The 26,194-nt window shown below is 56.1% G+C and overlaps 2 protein-coding genes across 8 annotated transcripts; one reads left to right on the top strand and one right to left on the bottom strand.

Moving 5' to 3' along the window:
* Window positions 1-2,168: 2,168 nt before the first annotated feature.
* Window positions 2,169-7,052, bottom strand: C8G (complement C8 gamma chain). Of its 4 annotated transcripts, none has more exons than XM_064468470.1 (8): window positions 6,967-7,052; window positions 5,108-5,247; window positions 4,311-4,370; window positions 4,145-4,215; window positions 3,735-3,842; window positions 3,333-3,434; window positions 2,974-3,012; window positions 2,169-2,435 (listed from the first exon to the last, which is right to left on the bottom strand). In XM_064468470.1, exons 2-8 carry the CDS (start codon window positions 5,158-5,160, stop codon window positions 2,422-2,424), a joined length of 447 nt encoding a protein of 148 aa, XP_064324540.1. In that variant the 5' UTR covers window positions 5,161-5,247; window positions 6,967-7,052; the 3' UTR covers window positions 2,169-2,421. The 4 variants fall into 4 exon arrangements, with proteins under 4 accessions (XP_064324540.1, XP_064324537.1, XP_064324538.1 ...); XM_064468467.1 differs by lacking the exon at window positions 6,967-7,052 and adding an exon at window positions 6,028-6,439; XM_064468468.1 differs by lacking the exons at window positions 2,974-3,012; window positions 6,967-7,052 and adding an exon at window positions 6,028-6,440.
* On the top strand, window positions 6,679-25,974 carry FBXW5 (F-box and WD repeat domain containing 5). 4 transcript variants are annotated; one of them, XM_064468459.1, is made up of 9 exons: window positions 6,679-6,697; window positions 6,886-7,099; window positions 9,684-9,841; window positions 10,452-10,626; window positions 17,698-17,846; window positions 19,214-19,694; window positions 22,466-22,613; window positions 23,236-23,448; window positions 23,954-25,974. In XM_064468459.1, the coding sequence occupies exons 2-9, from the start codon at window positions 6,907-6,909 to the stop codon at window positions 24,198-24,200; spliced, it is 1,764 nt and encodes a 587-aa protein (XP_064324529.1). In that variant the 5' UTR covers window positions 6,679-6,697; window positions 6,886-6,906; the 3' UTR covers window positions 24,201-25,974. The 4 variants fall into 4 exon arrangements, with proteins under 4 accessions (XP_064324529.1, XP_064324527.1, XP_064324530.1 ...); XM_064468457.1 differs by lacking the exon at window positions 6,679-6,697 and adding an exon at window positions 6,709-6,750; XM_064468460.1 differs by lacking the exon at window positions 6,679-6,697 and having other exon boundaries at window positions 6,757-7,099; window positions 23,954-24,206; window positions 25,745-25,974.
* The last annotated feature ends 220 nt before the right edge of the window (window positions 25,975-26,194 follow it).

Below are 26,194 nucleotides of genomic sequence, written 5' to 3'. Positions count from 1 at the left end.
CCTGCACCCTTTGCCAAGAGGGGCTGGGAGATGTCCTCCCCCTTGTTTGGGGTCACCAGCAGGAGCTGAGCTGCCCCCCCCCTTAATTTGGGGACACCCTGAGCACCCGCAGGGTGAGGGCTGGTGATGCACACTGGGTGCCAGCAGCACCCATGGGTCTGGCACAGTTTGGGCAGGGCTGGCCATGCCATGCAGAGCATCAGCTCTGGCAGCTCTCCCTGCGGCATGGTGCTGCCAAGGTGCTTTATGTAAGGACCATGTTTTCACAACAGCTGTTTTTTTTCTCTGGCAGCCCACCCTGTCCATCCTCCCCAGCACATTCCCTTCCCTGCACCCAGCTGCGAGCCTGGCCCGTCCCTGCACACCACACGCCAGGGGCTGGGCTGGCCCCAGCTCCGCTGATTTATTAAAACAAAAGCTGAGCCAGGCAGGACCAAGCATCACAACAGCCTGTCTGGGGCTCCCCTAAACACTGGGCTGGGGGCTAAGCCCATCTGAGCCCACCCTCAGTGTGCAGCATGCTGGGAGGAGCTCTCTCTATCGGGCATCAGAGGCATGGAGCACCCATGGGTGCCACTGTAGTTATGTGCTGGAGCAGGGACACAGAGCCCCCCACTGCCTGGGTGTCCCCGGCTCTCTGCCCTGCCGAGGTGGCCAGTGGGGGTGCCCAGGAGGTGCCTGCTCTGCCAGCTCTCCTGGGGGTGGCAAAGCTGGGTGCAACCTCAGGAGCATGGGGGCAAACAGGGGCACAAGTGACAGCATGGGGCAGGCTGACCCTGCTGCCAGGGCTGGGGGCGCACAGGCAGGATGGGGGTACCCGGGCTGTGGATCACTGCGGTGCCTGGACACAGACCCTTAGGCACAACCGGGGCATTTGCACCCCAGAAATGGGTTCATGCCAGATAAATGGGGGCTGGACTGAACCGGGGTGCACAGTGCAGGGGGGGTTCTTGGGGGACAGCCCAGCTCCCCAGGGTGGGAGGGGAGGGCTCTCCCCTCACCTCCCATTGCCCTGCCACAGCTCTACCACAGTGCAGCCACTTCTGGGGTGCAGGTGGGTGCAGGGCAGAAAGTGAGCTGGATCCATAACACCCCAACTCTGCCAGGCTCAGCCAGGCAGCCTGGGGGGTCTGCAAGCATGGCCGGACACGGCTGCCCTGCTCGTGGGCAGCGGGGACAGGGGCTGCTTCGCGCAAGTCACGTGGTGGGCCATTACATAAGTCCCTGATAAACAACATGTGTTACCAGTTTCCGCAAAGATTGCAAAATGCTGGTGCTGGGGCAGAGGGCTGCTCTCCACCCCGGGGGCTGCAGGGTGGCCGGGGCAGCACACCAGCCTGCAGCTGGGGGCTGCTCCCTATCCCCCTCCATAGCCCAGCCTGCACCACAAAATTGGGACCGCTTGCCCAAAACACCCTGGCCCCAGCGTGTTGGCAGGTCAGCCCTGGCCGGGCTGGATGTGCAGGGGAGAGGGGTCCTGCAGTGTTAAATCTGGGGCTGCAGCCACTCTACCCTGGTTGCACCCCTAGTCCAAGCCTCTGTACCACCTGCAGCGTGCTCAGAGCATGCAAAGGATGTCCCCTGCCTGGCTCTGCAGTGGGGTGCTGACTGTGCAGGCAGGCTTTGGGAGGCCCTCGCAGGCAGGAGTCTGGCCTGGGCAGCAGCCCCTTGGGGAATGCAGTCCGCAGGGCTGGACCAGCAGAACGAAGTATTTCACTGCCTCAGAGGCCCTGGGGACCAGCAGGACTACTGCGGGGCCAAGGTTTCCTCCTCTGGGTTCCCTGAGGGATCTCCTGGCTTAAGTGCCAGGCAAAGGGCTAATCCTGCGCCAGTCCCCAGCACCCCCAAGCCCACGAGGCCCTGGCCCCGTGGCACCAGGCACGGTGCTTTTCCCCGCACTCTGCTGGGCGCTCAGGGCTTTCCCTCGCTCACCAGCCAGACTCTTGTGCACTACAGCACCCCAGAGTAAACTGGGAACTGCCACAATTCCTGCCTCGGTGTCCCATGGTTGGGCAGAGGACAATGGTGCTGCACGGAGGGGGCTGCAGGCTGCATGGGCCCGCTGCACCCCCCGGCGTCCCCCAGGCCAGAAGCACCAGCAGACCAGGGGTGGAGGCAGCGCTGGCCTTGCTGGAGCACATTGAGGGGTGACTTGCCTCGACACAGACTCTTCTCTGAGGCATTTATTGGGGTGTCACAGGCTGCTGCAGGGCACCGGTGTGCAGAGCAGAGGGGCAACACAAAGCTGTGGGGGGACAGAACAGGGACAGGCACAGCTGCCAGTGCAGCTGGAGGAGCTGGGGAACCCAGGGTTAGCTGCAGCAGTGTCTGACCAAACCCAGGCTAGGTCTTCCATGGCTGTAGGTGGCTGGATAAGGCGAGGACTGAGCTCTGGGGACCTCCTGGCAATGCCATATGCATCTATGGCTTTGTTTCTGGAAGGGAAAGAAAAGTGCCGAGGGCCTGGGGAGGTGTCAGAGCCCAACACCAGGGTTGGAGACCCACCTCTGCCTCCTCAAGCACCACCAACAAGGGATGGAGCTGTCCCCAGGGACCCCAGCCGTCACCCCGCTGTGTCCCTGTCCCAGGATATTGCATCCCAGACCAGACCCCACCCCAGGAAACACCAATATAGACCACACTAACCCCAGCCTAACCCATGTAGGGGGCAAATGGGGCTTTGCTTTGCCAGGGTGCATCTGATGCCCATATTGGGTGATGGTCTGCCACCTTCTTGCCCCACACAAGGGCATGGAGGGACCTTGTCCTGGAGGATGGTCTGGCATGGACCCCCCATGCTAGACCAACCTCTCTGTGCTCCTGGGGCAGGACCACACAGCTGTGGTGCAGTGTGGATCCAGCCTGGTGTGCCCAGCCCACAGCCAGGGCAGGGACAACCCATATAGTGCCCAACGTGGGACCAAGCCTGGCACATGGGGTGGCCCAGTGCATCGCCTGAGATCTGCAACTCACCATCGAGGATGTGAAACTCATCTGCAGAGTCACAAAACCCTGCAAGAGAGAGAGCCCTGGTTTGTCACCCTGCTTGGGCACCCGGGACCTCCTGGTCCTGCACCCCAGGGACACTGTGCAGCACAGCCCAGTACTTGCACCCTGCACCCTTGTCCCTGGGGTGACCACAGCATGAAGACAGACCCCACACGTGGCCCTACTGTGGGTGACACAGGGTCACAAGCTGCTCAAACCTATTTGAATATGCCTCCCGCTCCCCATGCTGGAGAGGACAGACCCCAGACCCACTGCCGGGCCCCTCCTGGGCACAGCCCTCGCCATGGATGCCCCCTGCTCCCAGGGGACTGTGTGCCACCTACCGTATGTGGGGAAGTAGTAGATCACGTCTTCACTCAGGCCCATAGCCTTGACACGCTGCTCAAACTTGTCCACAACAGCATTGCTGACCTGGCTGCTCCGTCCTGCGTGGGGAGAGAGGTGCTGTTAGCAGCCACAAGCTCTGCCCCAAAGCCCCCCATGCCCCCATGGCAAAGGTCAGGGCCAAGGGGACTTTCAGCTCAGAGGTGCTGGTTACTGGCTTCCCCCGCCACAGCATTCGGGGACAAAACTCTCCATCTGGGGACCAGGATCCTCAGGGAGACCCCATCTCTGCCTCTGGGTCCTCCAGGGCTCTGGCGGGCATCCCCTGAGCCCAGCATGGGTTTCTCATCCCTCTGCCACCCTGTCTTTCATCCACCACAAGACCCCAAGCACCGACTCACCGTAGAGCTTGATGGAGATGCTCCGACCTGTCTGGTAATAGAGGATGGCGTAGTGGCTGTGGTCTGTCTCGCCCACCACAACATCTACCCTGTTACCATAGCCACGGCCTAGGAAAGACAATGGCAGCCCTGGTTAGTCCTGGTTAGGCACCATCCAGGGGCCTTGTTTTTCCATGAGTGGGGTGTACAAGGGGTGAAAATCAGGTCCAGAGTGGATGCAGCCCCACAGGGTGCCATTCCCCACCAGTGGGCACCAGGCCATGGCACTGCCCATAATGGCATCTGGCACTGGGGTACTTGGAGACCCCAGAGGTGGAATACTGGGAGGGAGGACACTGGTACCAAAGCCCTGCCAAGAGCAGGAGTGGGGGGCTGCAGCTCTGCAGTCGCTGCAGCCTGGCCTCCCTCACCCTTCAGGAGGAAGCATCCATGGGCCTGGGCAGGGAGGTAGCGCTGCCTGATTTCCCAGCACATCCCGTCTCTGTATGGGAAGAAGAGGAAGAGATTGTCAGGACAGGCTGGAGAGGATCCAGTCCAGATCCCTGCCTGCCCCACTTGCCAGGGCACACACAGGACCTGTTTTCCTGGGACTTTGTTTTCTCCTCAGGGGGGTGCTGCAGAAGGATGTCCCAGAGCCTCACAGAGACATAGGAAGCGACAAAGAGCCTGAAAACCTGCTGAACCCAAGGGGTCCCTGCCCCCTCCCTGCAGCTCTGAGACTGGTTTAGCCCCTCAGACCCCCTGGGGACGGGGGGAAGCACCCACAGATGTGCTGAGGACCCCCCTCCTCAGCCATGCTGCTGCTGGGGTGGGCCTGAGAACAGGCCCCTGGCTGGGCAGCCATGGAGCAACCACGTGCCTGATCAGTACCTCAGTTTCCCCAGTGTGGCTGCCCCCCACCTTGCCCAGCCTGGGCAGCCCAAGCCCACCCTGGGCTGGTGGCTGTCCGGGTGGCAGGGTACCAGCCCTGCCATGGCTTCTACCACAAAACATCCCAGAGGAGATCCACACTTTGCTCCGGGGCAGGTCCCTCCTTAGAGCCTGTGGCCAGGGCTCTGGTCCTGCTCTGACCTGCCTGCAGCGTCCCCATCCCATCCAGCGTCCCCATCCCAGGGCTCTGGTCCTGCTCTGACCTGCCTGCAGCGTCCCCATCCCATCCAGCGTCCCCATCCCAGGGCTCTGGCCCTGCTCTGACCTGCCTGCAGCGTCCCCATCCCATCCAGCATCCCCATCCCAGGGCTCTGGTCCTGCTCTGACCTGCCTGCAGCGTCCTCATCCTATCCAGCGTCCCCATCCCAGGGCTCTGGCCCTGCTCTGACCTGCCTGCAGCGTCCCTGTCCCTGCCTGTGGCCTCAGTGGCTGGTGTCACTCACAGCTTCCTGAAGGTGCTGATGGCCAGGCTCTGCCCATCCAGGACCGTCACCATCACTGCAGTGGCCTCCAGCTGGTGGCTGTGCTCTGCCAGGTAGCTGCAGCGGGAGGCCACACCGACCAGGAACCACCTCCCTGCGAGCTGCAAACATGGGGGTAGCACCATCTGCCAGGCCACCACCCTGGGGTGCCACCACCCCGCTGCCCTGAGCACCCACCACCCCGAGCACCCTTCTTCGGTGCTGTCTCTGCTCACTTGGCACCTCCGCCCGCAGCCTGGCCCTCTTGGCGTGCCCATGGGGCACAACTGCCCTTGTTTGGGAGCTGGCAGGTGGGACAGCCAGGCATGGGGACAGGCTGGAGCAGGGGGGCTGCGGGGTGGGCTTGTCCAAGGCATTCCTCCATGCCTCATACTGCCAGGGAGGCTGTGAGCACCCCAGTGCAGCCCTGAGCGTGTGGTGGGCAGGCACCCCACTCCCCTGCCCGACCCTGCCCTGGATCCCCCCCCCAGCAGAGCCCTGAGCTGGAGGCCATGCCCAGCGCCGCGGGGGGAAGCGAGAGCCAAAGCCAAACCCGAGAACGGCCGTACTAGCCACAGGGCTGGGGATGGAGGCGGCCGTGGAGCCGGGGGTCTGGCCGGGTGGCCACCGGCCAGGACGGGGATCCCTGGCGAGGCTTCGGCCCCTGCACCTGCCTCACGGGGCAGCTCTGCGGGCAGCGCCTGGGGGCTGAGCTGGGCTCAGGCTCCTGTGCCCCCCCTGCTGCGGTGTGGGGTCGCGCCACGGGGCTGGGGCTGCAGGGGCAGGTCTGGAAGGGGGGCTGCTGTGGGCCCGGGGGACACTGCAGGGCCAGCCCTGGAGGGGGACGCACAGGGGACGGGCTGCACCCCAGCCTCCTGCCCAGCCCGGCCCCGACCCCTCACCTCAGGGAGGCTGAGCCCCTCCTGAGCCGCCACCTCCTCCAGCGGCCTCTGGGGAGGGGGCGGCCGCCGCCGCCGCCCCGGTCCCTGCCCCAGCCCCGGCGCGGCCGTGAGGAGCAGGCCGAGGAGCAGGAGGGTGCCCAGGGCAGCCATGGTGCCGGTCCGGCGGGGGCCGCTCTGCCGGGAAGCGGCGGGGGCGGGAGGGCGACGGGGTCAGGCGGGCACCATGGCTGGAGCCGGGCCCGGCAGGGGCCTGCAGGAGCGGCAGGCCAGGGTCAGGGTCGGGACCGGCGGGGGGTCGCCCTGAGCGGGGCGGGCAGGGCCGCCGGGGGTGCGGCGGGGCCCGATCCCGGGCGGGGATGTGCGGGGGTCCTGGGGGTCTCGGACAGTCCCGCCCCCGCAGGCGATGGGGCGTGGCCTGCTCGGATGGGGCGGTGTCTACTGGGGAGGGCGGGGCGGGGGCTGATCCGGAGGGGCGTGGTCTGATCAGGCTGGGCGGGGCGATTGAGAGCGAGCGTTCCGCGCTCGGCTAGCTACACCTAGCGCCTTATTGGGCGCTCTGGGCTCATGCTCTCTGGCCTGCGGCAGAAAGCGGCGCGGTGATTGGAAGGGGGGGGAACCACTGAGAGGGGCGGCCGGAGCGGCCCCACGACAGCCGGAGCGGAAGTGCGGGGTGGAGAAGTCGGAAACGGTGCTGAGGGAGGCGGGGGCAGCGGGGCCGCCGAGGTGTCGTGAGGGAGCGGCGGCGGCGGCCGCCCGGGCGGTCTGGTGGGGCCGCGGACGGACGGCGTGGGGGGCGGAGGCGGGGCGGACGCCGGCCCGGGGCTGCGGACGCCGGGCCTCACCCCTGTTTGCTTCCAGGCGCGGCGGCAGAATGACACGATGGACGCGGGCGGCGGCCCCCTCCTCCCCGACAGCGTCCTCTACGAGATCTTCCTCTACCTGGACCACGTAGACGTGCTCTCGGTGGGGCTGGTGTGCCAGCAGTGGCGCGCCGTGGCCCGCGACGAGTTCCTCTGGAAGGAGCTCTTCTACCGCTACTACCGTGTCTCCCGGGAGGTGCCCCGGCACCCAGGTGCGCTGCGCGGCGGGAAGGCGCTGGCGGGGCTGCCGCGGGGCTGGCTGCCGCCCCGCACCCGCCGAGCAGGCACGGCAGGCGCGCCGGGCCGGGAGGCTGCGCGCCCGAGGCCTACGGCGGCCCCGGGAGACTCTTCCCCGGGTGGCGGCACCAGAGTCCCCCTGCTGTGAGCCCAGCAGGGGGAAGTACCCTCCCCTGCTGCTGCTGTGTCCTGTGGCGTCGAGGGTGATGGAGCCGCTGAACTGTATCACGTTAGTCTGCAGGCGTGGGTGGCGATGTGCATGTGGAACTGCCCAAGCCCTTCAGAAAGGGGCATCAGATGGTTGAAAATGCTCTGACTTTCTTTCACAGAAAGGTGGTTTCTGAGCTCTCTGTAGGCAGGTGCTCTCTGGTAGCTACTGTACAGCTTGTCTGGGTGCTGCTGTTGCTGAGGGAGATGCCAAGGAGATGCAGTGAGTCACTGTGCGCTGCTACATCACAGCCCAGTTGGATTCCATGATAATGACAGCTGGCTTTTCCTGATCAGGACCTCACAGCAAGCCTCTGCTTCAGGCTCTGTCCCTTTATCATCTGGACTAGGAAGAGCTGCAAGTACACATTAGCTGATCAGACTATTTCCATAAGACATAGGCAGCAGCTGCAGCCTGGCTGTGGAGAGAGAATGTGTGTGCCTGCTGCCTGGAGAGGGAGGTGGGTGTGCAGCGATTTAACTGTACAGTGGGTAAACACTAAGGCAGTTGCTGACCCGCTTTGTGAGGGCTGGTCAGACTTGATTTTTGGCCTCGAATTGCAGTAGGAAAATGACCCATTAATAGTCCGCATCAACGGAGCCTGGCAGGGCATTCCCTGGGCAGAGCTGTCAGCAGTTGTATGATCACAGCTCTGTTCCCTGCTGGAACCAGGTGCATCTGGAAGGTTAATCAAGTGCTGTTGTACCAGCTGAGATCAGCCTCAGGGACCTGCTGCCATGGTGGGTCTCTCTTGGGAGTCTGAAAAGCCCATTCCCGGTGTGCTGCAGAGGTCTGGGGGTGCCATGCTCCATCCTCTGTCCTGAGGATGTGGTGGGTGCTCCCAGCTGTGGCCACAGCAGAGGGAATTGGCTTCTTGATCTTAAGTTGCAGTTGCTGCAGAAGGACAGGAAGAAACACCAAAGATCAAGCAGTGGGAGCCCATCTCCCTGCAATGAGAAACACCAGTGCAAAAGGCTCCTGAGGATAGGTGGGATGTGGATGGGATGACTCAGGCCGCATGATTCCTCTTGCACAGAACCTGGGAGCTGCATGGGGTTGGGGAAGTTATCTTTAGGTTTTATCTGAGGCTCTTTGACCAGGCTCCTTCAATTCCAGCCTCCTACAATTAGTAAGCTGCCAGCCCTGTTCTTTAGCACTAATGGGGATTGAGTAGTTGGTGTAACTCAGTAATGTATTCCAGCGCCTCCCAGGCTGTGCTTCTGGAGCTGTGAGGCAGCTCCATGAGGCAGTGGGGGCAGGTGGTGGCTGGCAGGCTCAGGAAGGGGCTGAGGAAGGAGTTTGGGGAATCCCCTGCCAGCTGGCCTGCCCTGGACCCCTCTGTGATTTAGGGAATGGTATCCAGTGGGTCTTATGAGAGGAAATGTTGGGATTGCTTGGTCAGATAGGATCTGTCCAGGCTTCTTCCCAGCCAAATGGGCCAGAACAGGGAGCTTCAGAGGGGGATGAAGGTGAGGAGTGGTGGGATGTCCGGGTGGGAAGCTGCTCCCTGCCTGCAGGAGCAGGTGCCTTCTGGGCTGCAGCAAGTTGCAAAAAAACCTTCAGTCCTGTTCAGTGTAACTGGGAAAATTGGCCCTTATCCATATATATGTCTAATCCTCTTTGCTTCCTCAGGACTTGCTGCTGCAAGAAGTCTGTAGGCTGCCTTACCGGCCACTTTGTTGAAAATCCTCTTTATTTGTCTCTTAACTGGCCATCAGTGTGACTTCTGTGAGTGTGCTCCAATCTCCTCTTCTGCAGGGCTCCTCTTCAGCCCTGGCACACTGCATCCAGCTCCTGTTCTTCTGTCTTGTTTTCTCTAGTCTCTTATCTCACAGAGATGTGTTTTTCCTGGTCTCGTACCCATTCTGGACCTTCTTAATTCTGTGTTAGACAAGATAAAGCTAATCAGAGCAGAGCCCAATACCCTGAGGAGCAGCTTCTCTCTCATCACATGATAGATTTGTTTGCATTGTGCTGGAGCACGTCTACAGTTCTGACGGCTGTTTTGTCCTGAGCAAGGCTTTTTTGTTAGATAGCTAACAGCTACGCCCTGGATGTTTCTTGCAGTGGCTGTACTTGTTTAGAAAGTAGTGGTACGGTGTGGAGTTGGGTGCTTACTGGAAGAAAAGCAAGTTGTGTGTGGGAGTGGGGAAGCTACTGAGAAAATGTTAAGCCCTGCTAACTTGCCTGAAGCTGCAGGGATGGTGGCCCCAGCGGAGCTCCTGGCATTGCTAGCAGCAGTCATGTCTGCACTTTATTAAAGCCTGACTCTGCGGCTGCCATGTTTAGCTCAGGTCTGTCCCTTCCCTCCACTTATATTCCTGTCCTGTGTCCCTGCTCGTGTGTTACAGCCGCTGTCTCCTGGTATGACGAGTTCCAGAGGCTCTATGACACCATCCCTTGTGTGGAAGTGCAGGCCCTGAAGGAGCACAATGACCAGGTTTTGCACCTCAGCTTCTCCCACTCTGGCTGTTTGTTTGCATCATGCTCCAAGGACTGTACTGTCAAGGTAAAGTGGCAGACTGCCCTGCACAGCCCTTCCAGTGCCGTTGTAGTGGGGCTTAGCTGTGAGAGCAGCCTTTAGGAAGTCTGGGGAGAGGAGGTTTGACCAGGTGTGCCTGGGCTTAGGCTGGTTCCTGCAGATGCCGAGTTGTTCTCAAAGACTCAGAACTAATGACTCTTGCAAATGTAGCCCTGAGGGCTGTGGATTCCAGGTCCAGCCTGTGTGAAGGTGCCTTCCTCACTTTAGCTGCTTTCTGGCTGCAAATCAGTCCTGTTGTGCTGTGGGTCTAATGAAGGCTGTGGAGATAATTGTCCACTGCAGAAGTTGTCTTGTGTGAGAGGTTGCCTTGGGAGAGATCTCTTTGAACTGTACCATTCACTGAACACCTTCTCCACTGGCTGATGGAGAAGCAGTCCTACATTTAGCCACTCTCCAAAGCTGTTGGTTATTTTCTGTCAGGGGAATTGACAGGGAAATCAGGAATGGATGCAGTTAAATAGGGTCTTCGATTAATTTTTTTTTTTTCTTGCCTTGGTGTGTTCTGGCAGAACAGATAAAGTGGAACCACTCTCAGGCTTCTCAACAGCTTCCTGACTGTTTATCTCTCTGTCTGTAGATCTGGAGCAATGAGTTGGACATCTCCCTGCAGCACAGCTCCAACATGAGGCCATACAACTGGAGCTACACACAGTTCTCCCAGTTCAATTCTGATGACTCCCTCCTTCTGGTGTCAGGTGTCTTTGTGGGGCCTCACAACTCCTCGTCAGGAGAGATTGCTGTAATCAGCATGGGTAAATACCACCCTCACCTTCAGTGGGGCTTCCTGGGAGGTGTGAAATGGTGGGTGCTGGGGTTCTGTTCCCCTTTGGGTGCATGGTGGCCTTGACCTCTGCTTGTCCTGCCTCCCACCATCTGTGCAAAGGGATCCCAATTGCAGTTTGTCATGGTTCAGACCCAGTCGGCAACTAAACACCACGCAGCTACTTGTTTACTCCCCCCCCACCGCTGTGGGACGGGGGAGAGAATTGGAAGAGCAAAAGCAAAAAAAAACCAACAACTTGTGGGTTGAGATAAGAATAGTTTAATAATTAAAATAATGATAATATTGATTATGATTATAATAACAATGATAATATAATAAAAAGGAAAAGGGGAAAAGGAAAAAAAACCCAAACCACAAATGATCCAACTGCTCACCACCTGCTGACTGATGCTGCTGGTCCCCAGGCTGCGATTGCTGCCTCCCTCTCCCAGCCAGCTCCTCCCAGGTAACATACTGGGCATGACATTACATGATATAGAAGATCCCTTTGGCCAGTTTGAATCCGCTCTCTTAGATGTGCCCCCTCCCCTCCTGCCTTCTGGTACCCCCAGCAGAGCATGGGAAGCTGGAAAAGCCCTTGACTAGTACAAGCACTACCCAGCAACAACCAAAACATCAGTGTGTTATCAGCATTGTTTTCATACGAAGTCCAAAGCACAGCACTGTGCCAGCTGCAGGGAAGAAAACTAACTCTATCCCAGCTAAAACAATGACAGTATCCACCCCTTATTTCGTACCATTTACGTCATGCTCAGGTCCCATACTATCCAATACAATTTCAACCCATACCTGCCTTCTCATACAGATTTCACTTATCATTCCCCTAGTCTATGGACCACCCCCATAAAATGTCTATGAAATGTCCATTGTACCGTTCGATTTTTCCCGGAGGCTGGTGCGTGACAGGGGGTGTGATACACCCATTCATTACCGCGCTCTTTGGCCCAGGTGTCTATGAGGTTGTTTCGGAAATGAGTCCCGTTGTCTGACTCGATTCTCTCTGGGGTGCCGTGTCGCCACAGGACTTGTTTTTCCAGACCCAGGAGAGCGTTCTGGGCAGTGGCGTGGGGGACAGGAGATGTTTCCAGCCAGCCAGTGGTTGCTTTCACCATTGTAAGCACATGGCACTTGCCTTGGCGGGTCTGTGGGAGTGTGGTATAGTCAATGTGCCAGGCCTCCCCATATTTATATTTCAGCCATCGTCCCCACACCACAGAGGCTTTACCCGCTTCGCTTGCTTGATTACAGCGCACATGTCACATTTGTGGATAACCTGTGCAATAATATCCACGGTCAAGTCCACCCCTCTCGATCACGCACCCACTGTATGTTGCATCTCTCCCTTGATGGCCTGAGGTGTCATGGGCCCACCGAGCTAGAAATAGTTCACCTTTTGCTGCCAGTCCAGACCCACCTCAGCCACTTCAATCTTGGCAGCCTGATCTACCTGCTGGTTGTTTTGATGTTCTTCAGTGGCCCGACTCCTGGGGACATGAGCATCCACATGCCGTACCTTAACAACCAGGTTCTCTACCCGGGCAGCAATATCTTGCCCCAGTGCGGCAGCCCAGATGGGTTTGCCTCTGCACTGCCAGTTGCTTTGCTTCCATTGCTGCAGCCAGCCCCACAAGGCATTTGCCACCATCCAGGAGTCAGTATAGAGCTAGAGCACTGGCCACTTTTCCCGTTCAGCGATGTCTAAGGCCAGCTGGATGGCCTTTACCTCTGCCAACTGGCTCGGTTCACCTTCTCCTTCAGCAGTTTCTGCTACTTGTCATGTAGGACTCCATACAGCAGCCTTCCATCTCCGGTGCTTCCCCACAAGGTGACAGGACCCATCAGTGAACAGGGCGTATTGCTTCTCAATTTCTGGCAGTTTGTTATACAGTGGAGCTTCTTCAGCACGTGTCACCTCCTCCTCTGGTGATATTCCAAAGTCTTTGCCTTCTGGCCAGTCCAAGATTCCCAGGCGACTGGGGTTTCCTACTCGAGCCCGCTGGGTGATCAGTGCAACCCATTTACTCCACGTAGCATCAGTTGCATGGTGTGTAGAGGGGATGTTTCCTTTGAACATCCAGCCCAGCACTGGCAGTCGGGGTGCCAGGAGCAGCTGTGCCTCAGTACCAACCACTTCTGAAGCAGCTCGAACCCCTTCATATGCTGCCAATATCTCTTTTTCAGTTGGAGTATAGCGGGCTTCGGACCCTCTGTATCCCCGACTCCAAAACCCTAGGGGTTGATCTCGGGTCTCCCCAGGCACTTTCTGCCAGAGGCTCCAGGTAGGGTCGTTCTCCCCGGCTGCAGTGTAGAGCGCATTCTTTACATGTCCTGCCCAGACTGGCCCAAGGGCTACTGCATGAACTATCTCCTGTTTAATCTGTTGAAAGGCTTGTCGTTGCTCAGGGCCCCATTTGAAATCATTCTCCTTCCGGGTCACTTGATAGAGAGGGCTTACGATCATAATGTAATTTGGAATATGCATTCTCCAAAAACCCACAATACCCAAGAAAGCTTGTGTTTCTTTTTTGCTAGTTGGTGGAGACATGGCTGCTATTTTGTTGATCACATCCATTGGGATCTGACGACAACCTTCTTGCCATTTGATTCCTAAGAACTGGATCTCTTGTGTGGGTCCCTTAACTTTGTTTTATGGCAAAACCAGCTTTCAGAAGGATTTGGACTATTTTCTTCCCTTTCTCAAAAACTTCTTCTGCTGTATTGCCCCACACAATGATGTCATCAATGAATTGTAGGTGTTCAGGAGCTCCACCTTGTTCCAAAGCATTATGGATCGGTCCATGGCAAATGGTAGGACTGTGTTTCCACCCCCGGGGCAGTCTATTCCAGGTGTACTGGACACCCCTCCAAGTGAAAGCACACTGTGGCCTGCACTCTGCTGCCAGAGGGATTGAGAAGAATGCATTAGCAATATCAATTGTGGCATAGCACTTGGCCGCCTTTGACTCCAGTTCGTATTGAAGTTCTAGCATGTCTGGCACAGCAGCACTCAATGATGGAGTGACTTCGTTCAGGCCACGATAAGTCTACTGTTAGTTTCCACTCTCCATTAGACTTCCACACTGGCCATATGGGACTGTTAAAGGGGGAGTGGGTCTTACTGATGACTCCTTGGCTCCTCAGTTGGTGAATGAGATCATGGATGAGAGAGTCTTGGTTGGTGCGACATTGCTGCTGGTGCACTGTTGTGGTGGCAATGGGCACCTGTTGTTCTTTGACCTTCAGCAACCCCACAACAGAAGGGTCATTTGAGAGGCCAGGCATGGGAGACAGCTGTTTAATTCTCTCCATCTCCAAGGCAGCTACTCCAAAAGCCCACTTGTAACCTTTTGGGTCCTTGAAATACCCTCTCCTGAGGCAGTCTATCCCAAGGATGGAAGGAGCCTCTGGGCCAGTCACCATGGGGTGCTTTTGCCACTCATTCCTGGTTAGGCTCACTTTGGCCTCCAATACAGTTAGCTCTTGGGATCCCCCTGTCACTCCAGCAATGCTGATGGGCTCTGCCCCTATAGAGTTTGCTGGCATTAAGGTGCACTGTGCGCCGGTGTCCACTAAAGCTTTATACTCCCGTGGGTCGGATGTGCCAGGCATCGGATCCACACAGTCCCGTAAGCCCGGTTATCCCTTTCCTCCACCCGGCTGGAGGCAGGGCCCCTCTAGTCCTGATCATAGTATTCGTCACTCACTTCTTGTAAATACGAATCACAGTGTCTCTATTAGGATCAGAAATAAAATCAGCGCTTCTGCTCCTCTGTCTGTGGAATTGCTCGCTGGAACCTGGAACAGCAGCTTTCCTGGAAGAACCCCCCTGAGTGACTGTTTTCCCTTGCAGCTCATGTACCCGTGCCTCTAGGGTCAAGGTAGGTTTTTCCATCCCACTTCTTCATGTCCTCTCCGTGGTCACGCAGGTAAAACCATAGGGTGCCTCATGGTGCGTATCCTCTCTCTGGAGCAGAGGGACGCTTACTCCTAATGGCTGAGATACTGGTCCGTACCGCTGGGGAGTAGGACATACCTTCTTTGAGTTCCAGGACCTCCCGGGACAGTTTCTCCACAGCTGAGATGAGGGAGGAAGAGAGAGTTGCTTTGTAATCCCAGAGTCTGTCAATCACCTCTGCCACTGTTGGTGCCTTGTCATCTTTCCAGGACATCACTGCCAATGAGTTCCTATGCGTCGATGGTGCGCGCTATACAAACTTCTGACACATGGGTCATGTGCAATGGGCTTCGTCTGGATCTTTGGATGACTGTTGATCATCCAGGTCACTATAAATCACCTCAAGCACAATTAGTTCCCTCAGATACTGGATACCTTTCTCCATGGTCATCCATTTTCCTAGGCAAAATACAATATCTTCCTTGAAGGGATACCTTTCTCTCACACCGGACAGGAGTCGCCTCCAGAGGCTGAGGACTTGTGTTCCTTTTCCAATTGCTTTGTCAATGCCCACTTCCCTAGAAAGAGAACCCAGTTGTTTGGCTTCCTTCCCCTCTAATTCCAGACTGCTGGCACCACTATCCCAGCATCGGAGCAGCCAGGTGACAATGTGCTCACCTGAACGATGGCCGAAATCTTTTTGCATATCCTGCAACTCACTCAAGGACAGGGATTGGGTAGTTTCTGTTTCTTGTACAAGTTCTTCCTCTTCCTCCTCCTCTCCTCATGATGGCCTTGCTTCTTCATCATCTCTTTCCAAATGAGTTGACTTTCTCTTCCAGGATTTCTTCTTGTGTATGGGGGCAACTGATACTGGCATGGGTTGATTCTCTGCAACGCTTGTCATCGGGGTTGGAGTAGCCACAGCATCTGTCATGGGGGGTTGAGTGGCCGCAGTGCTTGTTGCTTTCCTTGTCTTTCTCTTTTTAGATACAGAGGCCTTCTCTTCCCCTTGGGGGTACTGAGCAGTGTTAAACAGGGCTCGATAGGCATGGGCCAGGCCCCAGCCCATTGCAGTGATTTGTATCTCTCTGGGATGGCCAGGGTGACAACACACTTCCTCCAAATATTCTAATTTTTCAGGATTCTGCACTTGTTCAGGAGTGAAGTCCCACGTCACGGGGGGTGCCCACCGTCTTAGGCATTTGCCCACACTATCCCACATACCCTGCCACGCATAGCTATCGAGCCTTGGGGCAGATCTCTGAATGATATTCTTAAATTGCTTATTAACCTTAGACAGAGCTGAAACCGTCTGCCAAAGCAATACCAACAGGTGTATCTTAACTCTCCAAGGATATTCAAGATACTGAAAAGTTGTTGTAATAAAGGAGGAGGCATTATATACGATGGCAGCTAAGGTGCCGTTCTGTATTTCCTCCATAAAAAACCTCTCAGAGGAGGAGGTATAATTGCTAATTGTATCCATGAGGTGGTACCCGCCGTACAGTAACGGCTTCAATATAAACTTCAAATACCAAATAAAACTGAAGGCCAATGTTTTAAGAACAGCTCTCCCAGGCAGAACATCACTAATGACTGCAGAGCAAAGCAGACCACAAAAACCAACACCAATCTTTAACAGACACAGCAAATACAAGAGCAGGGTGCAGATTGGATAAACTAATATTGAGAACAGAGTCTATGCTGTGACCAGCAACTGTTATTACCTCAACCCTTTGAGCCCCATGTTGGGCGCCAAAAAGGACTGTCGTGGTTCAGCCCCAGTCGGCACCTAAACACCGCGCAGCCGCTCGCTCACTCCCCCCACCCCTGTGGGACGGGGGAGAGAATTGGAAGAGCAAAAGCAAAAAAAACCCCCAACTTGTGGGTTGAGATAAGAACAGTTTAATAATTAAAATAATGATAATATTGATTATGATTATAATAACAATGATAATATAATAAAAAGGAAAAGGGGAAAAGGAAAAAAACCCAAACCACAAATGATCCAATCGCTCACCACCTGCTGACTGATGCTGCTGGTCCCCAGGCTGCGATTGCTGCCTCCCTCTCCCAGCCAGCTCCTCCCAGGTAACATACTGGGCGTGACATTACATGATATAGAAGATCCCTTTGGCCAGTTTGAATCCGCTCTCTTAGCTGTGCCCCTCCCCTCCCGCCTTCTGGTGCACCCAGCAGAGCATGGGAAGCTGGAAAAGCCCTTGACTAGTACAAGCACTACCCAGCAACAACTAAAACATCGGTGTGTTATCAGCATTGTTTTCATACGAAGTCCAAAGCACAGCACTGTGCCAGCTGCAGGGAAGAAAATTAACTCTATCCCAGCTAAAACCATGATACAGTTTCATAGGGTAAACCTTCCAGATAGCCTTAACTCTGCTCAGGTCACCACATCATCACCTGAAGGCAGTGTGGCATATATTTATTCTCACTTAACTTCTATGCTAAGTGACAGTCTGGATGAGGCAAGAGTTATCCACATTACCTCTTGTCTTGAAGCCACCATCTCTGACTCAAGTGGTGCTAGTCCCACCCTGAGGTCTCATGTGGCTTTCTGAGGCTCATTCATCTGGGTCTGCATCACCTCTTCTGCTTCAGTTCTGTGAAACTTGGTAATCCCAACTGTGTTCTCTCTCAGCGAAATGCTGAGATGTAGACAGAGATGTGCTATAGTCCCACTGTGCCAAAATTCAAGGAGTGCTGCTAAATGCACAGCTGTCTTGCTCAGAAAGGCCGAGCCCCAGGGGCAGGAGTGAAGAAGTTCTGTACGTGTTTGACTTGTTGTCCTTGGGGTGTCTGCTTTGGGCCACGCTCAGAGAAAGGCTGTGAGGTTAGATTGCTCTCTGGTCTGCCTCCATCTGGCTGCCCTTTTATTTAGATTTCCCATGGGTGTACTCTCCCCACACATCTCTCTAAAAGAGACAAAAATAATCCATCTCCATAGTGGTGGCTGGAAGCTGGAAGGTCGTTGGGCAGTGTCCACTCAGCTTGCAGCAGAGGTGCTGCATCAGTGCCTCTCCTGCAGAGACATGAGTCCACTTTCCACGTCTTCTGCCATGGCTCCTCCAGAGCCCTTGCTGGGAGCTGTTGCCTCACGTTCGTGTTTCCCCTCCCTTCCAGAGAACTTCACGCTGCTTTCCAGGGTGAGGAATAAACCCTATGATGTGTTTGGCTGCTGGCTGAATGAAACCAACTTGATATCTGGCAATCTGCATCGGATTGGGCGTATAACCTCCTGTTCTGTGCTGTGGCTGAACAATGCTTTCCAGGTGAGGTGCCTTTGTTCTGGCTCCACAGGCAGTGCAGCTTCCTGCTGGCTCCTGGGGGAGGAAAAGCTGCGGAGGAGGTGTGAGCAGGAAAGAACAGCCCAGTCCTCCCATGCTCCCTGTTTGTCTCCTCTGACTTGCCCTCAGGTTCTTGAGCTTGAGGCAACCCTTGTGTGAGGTTTCTCAATGCTTGGTGTTGTGGTACCCATTGCAATATGCCAACTCTACCCTCAGCTTCCATTAACTTTTGCCCCACTAATTGGGATGAGGACTTGACTACAGTGCCCTAGAGCATGCATTGCTCAACAAGGAGAGTGGCTGAACTGCAGCAGGGTTGCTGAGGTCCTCGATAGTATGAAGCTGGGCCTGGGATGGCTGTAGTCTGGCATGTATCTGAGCAACGGCCATTTTCCCACTTGGCAGCTCAGCATGTTGTTCCCAGGAGCCAGAGGCAGCTGGGAGGCTGAGCTCAGCCTTGCCTGTCCTTGCTGACATTTCTGTGGGGCAGGTGCTGTCTCTTATGCTGTGATCAGACCTGGAGATCAGTGTGTGCTGGCCTTAGGCTGCTCATTTGCTGTTTGTTCGTTCTCTGGCACTTGTTCTGCTCAGACATGTTCCTCTCCCATATTTTGCCTCTGTCTTGGTGTCACAGCTGCACATCTTGGCGTTTTGTGTTTTTTAACATGAATGATTGATGCTGGCCCTGGGTGAAATCTTCTGGTAGCAGAGACCCTTCCTTTAACCACATCTCTGTGCTGTGCTGACACTACATCATTAACTTTTCCCTCTCCAAGAGGTGAGGAAGGACCTTGCACGCTTTGACAGGGGCTGCTGAAGTGCAGCTGCAGACTGCCAGAGCAGATAGGCAGGAAGAGACCTGCTGCTTGTGTTTGTGAGCAGATAACCAGGCTGGTCCTGCTGAGGGGTACAGGCGAACTCCAGGAGCATGGAGTTCAAACTCCAGAGCTGCTTGTAGGCCAGGGGGATGGCGCTTCATGCTGCAGCTGTTTATCGCAGAGGCCTGTTCCTGAAGGTTGTGTAAAGCGCTGAGCAGCACCAGCGAATGACCTCAGGCAGGGGCGGTGGCAGCAAGGCTGCCCAGCCTCTGTGTTCCCCAGCTCTGCTGTTGGCTGCCTGCAGGAGCTATTTCTCTCGGTGTGCCCACCCCCAAGGTAAGAAGGAGTGCAATGAAGCTGGCCAGCCTCTTGGGCTGGTTCTCATGGTCAGTGCTCCATACAGCAGTGCGAAGAGAGGTTGGTGTGTGGCTGGTGTCTGCTGTGCTGGCTCAAGGTCTGGGCAGGTGGCTCTTGGTTTGAGCTTGCAGGAGTGACGTGAGGTGGTTCCTGCTTACTTCTCCTTTCTACTTGCAGGGCATAGAGTCTGAGAATGTGAATGTAGTGAAGAGGCTGTTCAAAATCCAGAACCTGAATGCCAGCACTATCCGGACCGTGATGGTGGCTGACTGCAGCCGATATGATTCCCCGGACCTGCTCCTGGACTATGAGGAGCAGCTAGCTGCTTCCTCCACCTGCCCAGTCTTTGATCTTGGCAGTGACAGTGAGGAAGAGGAAGCCAAGCCCAAGCAAATTCCCGAGCCAGCAGTACAGGAACTTCCAGATGAAAGGGGTGTGACAGCAGAGGATGGGCTGCAGCAGTTCTTTGATGATATCATGGAGGGCCGTGTGAGGCCTGCCATGACCGAGACAGAGTTGGAGACGAAGGTGGCTGAGCTGTTCGTACGCAACAGAACTAAACCGCCTGAGCTGAACCTGCTTTCCACAGACAGCAACAGCAAGACAAAATACTTAATCTTCACCACAGGATGCCTCACCTACTCCCCACACCAGATAGGTAAGGCTGTGGTCTGAGCCCAGGGCATGCCATCCTCCCGGGGGTTGTGGGCTGCAGCTACGCTCCGAATTTGAGTCTGGAAAAGACCTGTTTTATTTGCTGCCTGTTTGTGGTGAGTTGCAGTTTTGCGAGGGCCTACTGGATTTTCGACACAGGAGGCTTTTGAGATGCCTGTGGTCACTGAAGGGGGTTGCACCCTGCAAGCACTTGCCTGAGGGTTGTTTGGTGGCTACCAGGCTTGACACATGGCCAAACAAGAATGTCGTGGCAAGGGCTGAGCAGAAGATCAAGAAGGAACTCCTGAGTTAAGGACATCAGCCATGAGTCGCAGACAAGTGGGTGGATGTGAAGGGCAGTGATTGCCCTGACAGGAGTGTGTGGAAGGGCCTCGGTCCTGTTGTCTTGTGGGGGTGGAGAGGGCATCAGGGCAAGACTAATTTGAGCAGCTTGGAGTTCACGTGTGTTGCTTGTGCAGTGCACCTCAGCTCTGGACTACCCCACTGCCCAGCATGTGATCACCCTGTATCATAATGCCTTTTGGCCTCAGCAAGACACTGGGACACCTCTGTTTTGGTACTGAAGAGGCTTCACGGTGGATTATTAGCTGCCCCAGCAGGTGTTTCCATGGCAAGCTGATCCAAGGCAGCTTGCTGGCACTCGGCCTCCTTGCTCAGTGGGGTACAGTGGGCTGTAGTTGCAGCACAAGCCAGGCAATGGTGCTGCTGGTGACCTTTTTCTGGGTTAGGACTTCCCTTGCTCATCCAGGGCTCTCTTGTTGAGGCACGGGGACTAGCAGAGTCTGAATTTATAGGAAATTGGTGCAGTGATGAGCAGAAGCAGCTAGTCTGGCTGCTTCTCCAAAAGCCCCTAAAGGTAGCGGAGAAGTTCAGTGGAAAGGACAAGACAGATTAGTAGAAATGTGGGGAGGGAAGGAGAGCTGCTTCCAGGCAAGAAGACTTCTGTAAAGCTATACAGTTTCAGTTCCTTTTGCAGCTTGCACAATTACAGCCTCGCTTTCCTGCTGCAGGCTCTCTAACCTTTCTGTTACTTGGTCCTGCACCAGTACAGCCCAGTAAGGCAGTTCCAAAGCTGTAGGAAATGCAGAGAAGTCACTTGGTCTTTGCCCACCTAAGTTAGGAATGTGACCTGGACTGAGTGTAGCTCTGCTCTGTGCTCCTGTCCGTGGCTGGACCTGCAGACAGATGTGGTGGACCTTGGCCTGCCTCAGGACGCGTGGTGGGTGGTCTGCCCTGACTCAGCCCTGTAAGCAGCGCGGCATCTTCATCTGCCGGGCTGAGCAAACACCACCTCACAGGCTGGGGCCTGCAGCGAGCAAAGGCAAAGCATGGCGCAGAGGCAGCGTCTGCCTTTGGACTCTGCTGACTTCCAGCGCAGCCTCCCAGGGCCATGGGTTTTGGTGCCTTTGAACTCCAGTGACTCCCTGGCTGGCAGCCAGTGCCTGTGGCACAGACTGGCTGTTTGGAGGGACTCGGCTCTTCTCCCAGCCATGAGTCACTGCACAATGTTATTTTTGCCCATCGGTTGATGTGTCGAACTGGCCTTTGTACATCTGCTGTCCGCCCTCAGGGAGCTGGTACTTGAAAGAGCTTTCTGTTGTGCTTTTCTCTTGCTAGGCTGCTGGGCTGGAGCTGCTGATGGGAGCTGTGCTCCAGCTGCTGGACATCGGCACTATCCTGCCTGATCTGTGGCACACCAGCACTTCCACAGGAGTGTCCTTTGAACTCCTGTCTCCCTTGTGCTGGTGGCAGGCTTGAGTCATGGGCAAAGCCATCTGTTCTGCTTGTGTGCATGGGCCATGTAGCTGAGTTTGGAACTGGGGGTGTAGTGCTGTGGAAAAGAGGATGAAGGTGTCGGTGAGCAATGCCAGTTAGGTGGAAGAGTGAAGGTCCTGTCCTGAAGGCCCTGAGCTGCCCAGGTTCAGATGCAGTGATGTGAAGGGTCTTGGACTTGAGGTGCAGTGCAGTGCCACCCCTACCTTGTAGGTCTGTGGGAGAGGACTAAAATCAAGGGTGTTGGGCTGTGGTTCCCTTGGAGGGGCAATGGGATGGGACATCCTCTTGGACCCACTGAGGATTAAGACTATGTGTGGCCAAGAGCTGCTGAGGCTCACAGGAGTCCTCTAGGAAGCCGTTGTGGGTGGCTTGTGTTTGGGACCTCTGTCTACAGCTGGAAGGGGAGAGGGCTTGATCCATAGTATGTGTCTCCCTTAGTCAGGAAGTTCAAAACCCCTCTCCTTGGAGCTTTCTGGGGCTGACCCCCGTCTACGCTTGACAGTGGTGGGGGAAAGCCCTGCCACAGCCAGCATGTCCTGCTGTGCCTTCTCCAGGCTGGATTTTGCAGGAAATGGGCCCAGCCCAAGGATTCATTTAGGAGAAGAACTTTTCTGCAACTAGTGTCTCGCAGGCCAGCGCGGCTTCCTTGTGCTTCAGGGTGCGCCGCAGTCTGGGCTTGGTGCAAGGTGTGGCTGCACCAGCGGGGTTGGCAGCTGGGCACTGAGCACCTCCCTGGCTGGGGCTGAACATGCCAGTGCGTCACTATGGGCAGCGTCCTGGCAAAAAGCACCACTTGAGAGAGCTTGAAGGAGCCTGGCAGGGGCAGCAGCCCTGTCCCAGTCCTCAGCCAGTGAGCCAGTTCTCCTTTCTTAGCAGCACTAAGGGAAGCCCCTTCTTGAGGCCTGGGGACTTCCACCAGCCCCGCTGTCTGCTGGCAGCAGCCTGCAGAACCACCTGATTCTGCTTTCTGTCCCCAAGGGATTAAAAGAATCCTGCCCCATCAGATGACGACTGCTGGGCCGGTGCTTGGGGAGGAGAGGCGCTCTGATGAGTTCTTTGACTCACTGGATCACGTCATTGACATCCATGGGCACATCATTGGCATGGGCCTCTCCCCGGACCACAGGTGAGTGTGGCAAGGTGGCAGTGCTGGCGTCAGACACTGCAGGGCGTGGGCTTCGGCTGCTTGGGGGCTTTGTGGGGTGAACAGGAGAAGAAATGACTGTAGCAGGTGGAGCAGAGTGCCTGCATAGGCCGCTCTGCTCTTTCACATCCCATGTGTGTCCTTGTGCTAACGACACGTGTCACGGCCTCAGCCCCAGATCTCAGCAGGAATGCTTTCCTTCCTCTGTGCTGCTGAGCTTGGTTCAGGATAGCGTCAGGCAAGGAGCATTTTAAGAGTGAAGGAGCCGCCCACACCAACATGTCGTTTTCCCAAGGCAGATCAATAACACTGCCATCCTTAAAGTTGGTTTTAGTGGGATTAAAGAGGCTTGACCTAACCCCTAGGACTCACCTTCCCAATTGTGGTAGCCCTTTCCTTTCCAAATGGTGCAGAAGGTGGTTCAGCAACATGTTCCTCTGTGTTAGCCTGGATTTTAGTGAGCAGAACTGCAGGCTTGCTAAGGACCAGAGAAACTGCTCGGTCCCTGCCCTCCCTGACCGCGCTGCACATTTACTGCTGGGGCTTCGTGACCTTTGCCACCTGTGGTGAGGTGCAGGGTAACCCCTCTGCTCCCCTCCCCAAGGTACCTGTATGTGAACAGCCGTGCCTGGCCTCGGGACTGCGTCATCTCTGACCCGATGCAGCCGCCTCCCATCGCCGAGGAGATCGATCTGCACGTGTTCGATCTGAAGACAATGAAGGAGGTGAAAAGAGCCCTCCGCGCGCATCGGGCCTACACGCCCAACGAGGAGTGCTTCTTCATCTTCCTGGATGTCAGCAGGGACTTCGTAGCAAGGTGTGTGGTGATGGGGGTGGGCAGGATGCTGACTCTGCATCCAGGAGGACTTTGGGGCTGTCACTGCAGGATGGCTTGTGCAAGCTGGGCTGGTCCACATGCTGGAAACTCCTGTGTGTTGTGAGCAGAGCAGGAGGAGGTTAATAAAGCGCAGAAGGACTGAACCAGAGGGTGCTGGTAAAGGCTGTCTGCTCTGGTCCTGTTGTGAAATCAGTGAGGAACAGGGAAATTTTGGGCTGTGGCATGTTTGGCAGCAGGTGGCTGCAGGCAGTAGGTGCGGTGGGGCGAGTTGAAGGGGCACTTCAAACAGCCTCTGGATCCCAGAGGGAGCTGGCCTGCTCGGATTGAAGCTCATGGGTGACAGGGCTGCAGATGGAGGCTGGGGCCTCTGGCCAGGCTGGGGTATCCTCCACCTCCGTCTGTGCGGAAGGAAGGGGGGTTGGGAGCAGCAGGTTATCAGGGCTGCTGGGGTGAGGTCCTTTTACCAGTGTCTTGTCCACCACAGTGGGGCAGAGGATCGCCACGGCTACATCTGGGACCGGCACTATAACATCTGTCTAGCCAAGCTGCAGCATGACAACGTGGTCAACTCGGTGGCGTTCAGCCCAGTGGAGCAGGAGCTGCTCCTGACAGCCAGCGATGACACCACCATCAAGGTGTGGCGCTCCCCTCGCGTGGTGCGCGTCCAGCAGGCCAGGAAGCCTGGGCCTAGGAAACTGCTGTTCTCCTGGCTCATGAACCAGAAAAGCTGAACCCAGGTACACCTGCTCCTGCAGCTTCCTCACTGCAGCCACCTCTGGAGCTTGCAGAGCTTTGAGGCCTGCACAACAGAGACAAGCTCTGGGCACATGAATCCCATTTGCCAAGTTAGGAGGGACCCCTGTAGTGGGAATTGCTTCCTCCTCAGAGCATCTGCTTCAAAGACAGAATGTATGGAGCTGAGGGCCCGTTCCTGGGCCTGGCAGGCAGCAGCCCGAGCTGGTCACTGCAGGTTAGGCTCCCCACAGCTTCTCATGAACGCTGCTACTTGGTCACACAGCTCTCTCTAGGTGAGCTTTGGTCTCTGAGAACAGACTGAGGCACGTCTCCAATGTTTGTACTGTGCAAGTGTGGGATGTGGCTGACCTTGCTGAGAGCTACTGGCTGCAGAGCACTTGGCAGAAGCCGTGGTACACTGCTGTGCTGCCTTACTGCAGGACTCGTAATATAGTAGTTTTATTAATGTTTGTTTGTCCCAAAACTCATCTGGCTGCTGGGTGGTGTGAGTGCCTCCTCCTACATGGCATCTTTACCCCAAAGGGCAGCAGGGACGAGAGGGCAGTGGGGGAGGCAGGGCTGGAGGGGCTTGGCTGGGGTCTCGTGCAGCCCCTGGGCATGCAGCCCGTGCCCCATCGATGCCTTCTGTTAGCAACTGCCTGTTGGTATTGCCAGTTTCCACACTTGAGAGTGGGGGGGGGGCTGGTGGCAACATGGTGCTGGCTTTGCCTCTGTCTTCCTCTGCTAAGTAAGTAGCACTTAAATAAGCTAAGGCATTGGTAATGTATTTATTCTAGGGGATCTGCCATCCCTTCCCAAGGGGGCAGCCATGAGGATGGCTGGTGGGTCTTGCGGTCACTTCCCTCCCACGCTACTGAAGTTGTGGCACTTTAGGTTCTCTTGGTATGTTCTCCGTGAATAGGTGTAGGCACCCATGGGTGGTTGCAGGTATTCACCCACAGATGACCGGAGCCCTCCTCTGCCTGAAGTGACAGTTGAATAAGCTTCCTTCCGCCTGGGCTGACAGGCTGTGCGTTCTGTGGTCAGCTCCTCCCAGGGACCCCTCTGAGTGTGGAGCTGGCTCACTTGAAGGGATTACAAACTCGGTAGTGTTTACTCTGTCTGTCCCTGAAGCTCTTCTCCCTCCAGCAGGTACCCAAATATAAGAGTCTTAAAATTAGGCCAAGTCAAGATATGGAACATAGATGGCTGGGGGCCAGTGGTGACTCTGGGAGCTGCAGTCGCTCCTGGGAGCTGGGTTCTGGGCTGTATCTGGAAAGGAGCCATGTTGCAGCCAGGGGCTGGGGGAGGCATTTCAGGACTCGCCTGGGAACGCTCAAGGCAGTTGTCTGTGCCACTCACAGCCTTGGGTTGCAAATAGACTTAACAGAGGCAGCAGATACTGTCTTGATATGCACTGATGGCTTTAACAGCTCCTGCGGCCCTTGGCAGGAGGGTTTGTACCCTCGTTCTGCTGTGCCCCAGTGGGTGCCCATGGCTGTATCCAAAACCTCTGAACTCAGGTTTTCTGTCATCGTAGGACTTCCAGAAACAAGGGAGTCCTTTGTGTGTGTGTGCACACAGGATCCACATCCAGCTCTGTCCAGTCACACAGCAAAGGAACAGCCTCTACCTTCCTCCCTCCTCCCCCACAATTGTGAAATCTCTCGTCCCTCAGCTCGGTGTAGCTGTAAGCAAGGCACTGAAGGTTTATGTTTGTACTGAGTTTTGCTCTTCACTATGGCACTGAATAAATACTCTGCTAAAGCATCTCTGCAGTGTGCATTTGTTTTCCTAAGTGCTGTTCTACTAAAACAGAACCGAGGCCAGAAGCGTCATGCCGCTGCGCCTGCATCTGCTGGGGCACTGCAGAAGTAGCTGACCAACGTGAAGGTAACCTGCCCTGGGCTGTGGGGTGTGAGCAGAACGCTGTGAAACAACAGGAGAGAGAGGCAGAGAATTGCCCAAATCTTTGCCCTCAGGGAAGAGG

The sequence above is a fragment of the Phalacrocorax carbo genome, chromosome 18, assembly GCF_963921805.1.
Source record: "Phalacrocorax carbo chromosome 18, bPhaCar2.1, whole genome shotgun sequence".
NCBI lineage: Eukaryota > Metazoa > Chordata > Aves > Suliformes > Phalacrocoracidae > Phalacrocorax > Phalacrocorax carbo.
This window is presented reverse-complemented; position numbering and strand designations above follow the sequence as displayed.

Coding starts and splice junctions, on each gene's coding strand:
- C8G (XM_064468467.1), bottom strand. CDS start 6,177: ATGGCTGCCCTGGGCACCCTCCTGCTCCTCGGCCTGCTCCTCACGGCC. Junction 3,843..4,144: donor TGGATGCTTCCTCCTGAAGG/GTGAGGGAGGCC, acceptor TGTCTTTCCTAG/GCCGTGGCTATGGTAACAGG. Junction 3,013..3,332: donor CTACTACTTCCCCACATACG/GTAGGTGGCACA, acceptor TCTCTCTTGCAG/GGTTTTGTGACTCTGCAGAT.
- FBXW5 (XM_064468459.1), top strand. CDS start 6,907: ATGGACGCGGGCGGCGGCCCCCTCCTCCCCGACAGCGTCCTCTACGAG. Junction 10,627..17,697: donor GATTGCTGTAATCAGCATGG/GTAAATACCACC, acceptor CCTCCCTTCCAG/AGAACTTCACGCTGCTTTCC. Junction 17,847..19,213: donor GGCTGAACAATGCTTTCCAG/GTGAGGTGCCTT, acceptor TTCTACTTGCAG/GGCATAGAGTCTGAGAATGT.